Source organism: Poecilia formosa, unplaced genomic scaffold (assembly GCF_000485575.1).
Source record: "Poecilia formosa unplaced genomic scaffold, Poecilia_formosa-5.1.2 Scaffold490, whole genome shotgun sequence".
NCBI lineage: Eukaryota > Metazoa > Chordata > Actinopteri > Cyprinodontiformes > Poeciliidae > Poecilia > Poecilia formosa.
Genome location: NW_006800429.1, coordinates 363,125 through 366,839, shown reverse-complemented (window position 1 = coordinate 366,839; position 3,715 = coordinate 363,125). Strand labels below are relative to the sequence as shown.

The 3,715-nt window shown below is 47.8% G+C and overlaps 2 protein-coding genes across 2 annotated transcripts in view; both read right to left on the bottom strand.

Moving 5' to 3' along the window:
• Positions 1–6: 6 nt before the first annotated feature.
• Positions 7–1,755, bottom strand: LOC103156628 (olfactory receptor 1571-like). Its single transcript, XM_007578758.2, has one exon. The coding sequence runs from the start codon at positions 1,096–1,098 to the stop codon at positions 109–111; it is 990 nt and encodes a 329-aa protein (XP_007578820.1). The 5' UTR covers positions 1,099–1,755; the 3' UTR covers positions 7–108.
• LOC103156648 (olfactory receptor 4K5-like) overlaps positions 1,712–3,715 on the bottom strand; it is a 6,320-nt gene continuing 4,316 nt past the window's right edge. The window contains exon 2 of the mRNA XM_007578777.2: positions 1,712–1,800. Coding sequence (XP_007578839.1) covers positions 1,712–1,800 — 89 coding nt within the window. The remainder of the gene's footprint in view (positions 1,801–3,715) is intronic.

The following is a 3,715-nucleotide window of genomic DNA, read 5'->3' as shown; positions in this document are numbered from 1 at the left end:
CATTTCCCATAAATCATCAGTTCAGTGAAAACAGTACCAGGTTTATTTGCTGAACATTCTGATATCCTCCCATCATCGTCTTTATTTTCCCAGTTTCCCGTGAACGTCTCAGCTGAGCTGGACTCTGGTTCTGTTCTTGGTTCTGGTTCTGGTGTGGAGAGCGGAGCCTCTGCACTGGCAGATGAGGTTCATGATGAGGATGGGCCGGATGTTCTGGTCTCTGAGGCCGTAGATGAGCGAGCTGAGGCACTTGGGCAGGATGATGACGGCCATGTAGAGGCTGACCTGCAGGCGGACGGCCGGGACGCGCTCCAGGCTGCTGGTGATGACGATCAGCAGCGAGTTGTAGACGGTGGAGGACATGCTGAGGCCCAGCTGCACCAGGTGCAGCAGCAGCGTGCGCCGCGCCCGCAATGCCGACGCTTTGTCCGTGGACGCAGAGCGCGCCGCCACGATGATGCCGGCATAGGCGAAGGAGACGGTGGCCGCCCCCAGCAGGAACAGGAAGTAGGTGAAGGCTCTGTCGTATTGGTCAGACACGGGATCGATGAAGGCGCTCTCCTTCCCGCAGTAGTACACCATCTGCATGACCCCCAGGTCAGCTACCGAGAAGCGGGACAACATCAGGCTGAGCTGGACGATCACGTGGGAGGAGCTGACGGCCCAGATTATGCCGATGGCGGCGCCGGTGTTCCTCAGGGTAACGATGGCGCTGTGCCTGAGGGGGTAGCACACCGCCACGTACCGCTCCAGGCACATGCTGACCAGCGTGACCACGGACACGCAGTGGGCCAGGCTGCTGAAGGCGGTGAGCGCAGCGCACACCGGGTACAGCATCGTGAAGCTGACCGCGGATAGCAGGAACATGGACTGGCTCTGGAACAGCTGCACGGTGTCCACCAGCAGCAGGTTGAACAGCAGCACGTAGCGGGACGCCTCTCTGAACAGCGGCCGGCTGCGCAGCGTGTACAGCATGGTGAGGTTGATGAAGAGGAACACGCAGCATGGCAGCGTGATGATAGGGAACATCACCAGGCCCAGGACCCCCTGGTGAGGCCCAGTCACCGTCACGTTCAGCACACTCCTACTGCTCAGCATCACAGCATCATGACAGACCCAGCAGGGCCACAGAGGTCACAGAGGTCACTGCTACTACAACCCCCCAGCATCAGACCAGCCACACTGGCAGATCCACTTCCTGTCATCAGCTTTTATCTCATCCTCTCTCTGCTGCCACCAGCTGAGGGCTGTAAACATCACATGACCACTGAGCAGCAGAACGTCATCAACACTTCATTACTGATTCAGTACTGTGTTCTGTTGACAAACAAAAGTTTACATGCAAAGTTTCACTATAACAGGAACTGTTTTCATGATGATGCTCATGTAGGTCAGACCTGCTGATTCAACACGATTCACTGAATGAATAAAAACAAAGGACCGCAGCTGTCCTCTTCCTCACGATGGTCCCTGAGGTTTTCATTGATCTGTCCTGTAAAGGTTGATGGTTCTCTTCCAGATCTCTGAGGATCTTTTCTGTTTTGTCCACCCAGTTGGTTGGTCATCATGTTTATTGGTCTGGAACTGGAAAGTCAGCAGGATGTCAGACTCTTCAGTCCCAGAGTTAATGAATCTGATCAGACATTAGACTGTTCCCACCTACAGGTTATGGTGCTTCATGTTGGTTTTACCAACCAGCTCCAAACAGCTGCTACTTGTTGGCCGGTTTCAGTCTTTGCTCAGCCTCCATCTTGGTTCTGTTCTGGTGTGGTGGACCCTGACCTCCACTGGTCTGAGATCCTGAGATCACAGAAGATCTCGTCTTCTGTGCCGGCCTTCAGTCAATTGGTAGAAATCGTCAACATTATCCACTTCCTGAGTTTTATCTTCCCATAATGGCTTGTTTTGGTCTTTCTCATGGACTCTGGGTTTCTCTGTAGTTCATCCAGAGCTTTTCCTGCTCCTGGATCTTTGATGCTTTATCATGGAGGAGGATCTTTGGAGATTCTCCCTCTCCTCTGTCAGACTACAGCTCAGGGTTTTAATGTTCAGAGAGGGTTTCTTATGAATTCATCACCAGGCAGTTGGACATCATCAGTAAACATTGGTGGTGAACTCATGCAGATGCAGACCTTAGGGATTGATTCAATGTAAATTAAACACAAATATGCATGCAAATCCACATTCAAATGATGGTTGAATCAACGTTGATATAGTGTCAGATATGGTTGAAACCCTATCGTTTATTCAACATACAAGTCAACAACCAATTTCAATTCCGTTTCAACGTAACTGGCTTCAACGTAGATTCAATGTCTCTGCCTGACATTGTTTCAATGTTGTTTCACCCATATTGTGCTATCTGGGTTGGGTATAGTTTCTATTTAAGCAGGGAGAAAACTGTCAAAAAATACCCCAAATGATCTGGAAATGCACTACAAAGCACTACAATTTTAGATATAATCGAGACTTTAGAAATAATATGGTCCACACTGTGTCCATGATTATGTGCAGGTTCCAACACATCACATGTGTTAAACTCAAGGGCTGGGGGCCAAATCCAGCCTGCCATTGTTTTTAGACTAGAGGAACACATAAATAGAGCCGTCAAAATAACAGTGTGCTTTAATATTACTTTATTGATCAAATCAAGGCGGTTTTTATCTACTTACTGCCAGATTACATCAGTTAATCCCTCCAGTTTTTGAGGATCTTTTGTGTAAATTCACACAAAATCAACAAATTCCAACACTTTTTTACACTGATGCTAATTATTGAACGTTTTTTGGCAAAAATTATGAAAAACATTGAGTTTAAGTGATGCTAACTTTCTTACTTTTACTAAACAGCTGCCTCAGCTTTAATTGATGTCAAATTATACTTTATGATCTATAAGGTGAGGAACAAAATGTTGAACTTTGTCATACATGCAATTTATCGCAAATATTTCTAAATTAGCCCATGTAACCTCACCGGTCACAATAGTGACCAAGAAATTTTTTTCACTTTCAAGGACTCCAAAAAGCTTCCTGATTAAATTTTCTCAGACCTGGACCAGAGGTCAGTGGAGAAGAACCTTCATTGACCTGAAGAAACATGACAGAGAAACACTCTATGGATTCAGATCCACGGTCTGCAGTGAAGCGGGCGCTGTGCCGGTCTGTCCTGGTGAAGAGAGAGCTGAGCCAAAAAGTGAAGCCCACAATTTACCTGTTGATTTACGTACCCACCCTCATCTATGGTCATGAGCTTTGGGTCATGAACAAAAGGACAAGGTCACGGATACAAGCAGCTGAAATGAGTTTTCTTTGCAGGGTGTCTAAACTCTCTCTTAGAGAGAGAAGCTCAGTCATCCAGGAGGGGCTCAGAGTAGAGCCACTGCTCCTTTACACTGAGAGGAGCCAGTTGAGCTGGATCAGCATCTGGTTAGGATGGAGACTCGCTGGTGAAGAGTTCAGGTCCTACTGGGAGGAGAGCCAGAGGAAGACCAGGACACACTGGAGGGACGATGTTATTCTGCTGGGTTCGACTGGGGAGAGGGACGTCTGGGCCTCTTTACTGAAGCTGCTGACTCTGGACAAGCGGAAGATGGACGGATAGAAACGAAACACAAAATATCCACTGATATAAATAGGAAGTCAAAGTTGATCAGGAAATGAGCAGCAACAGACTGGATTTAGAAAATTACTGATGATAAAGTTTGGTGACTCTTTTA

What these genes read in the sequence shown, in the direction of transcription:
- LOC103156628 (XM_007578758.2), bottom strand. Translation starts at nt 1,098, where the DNA reads ATGCTGAGCAGTAGGAGTGTGCTGAACGTGACGGTGACTGGGCCTCAC.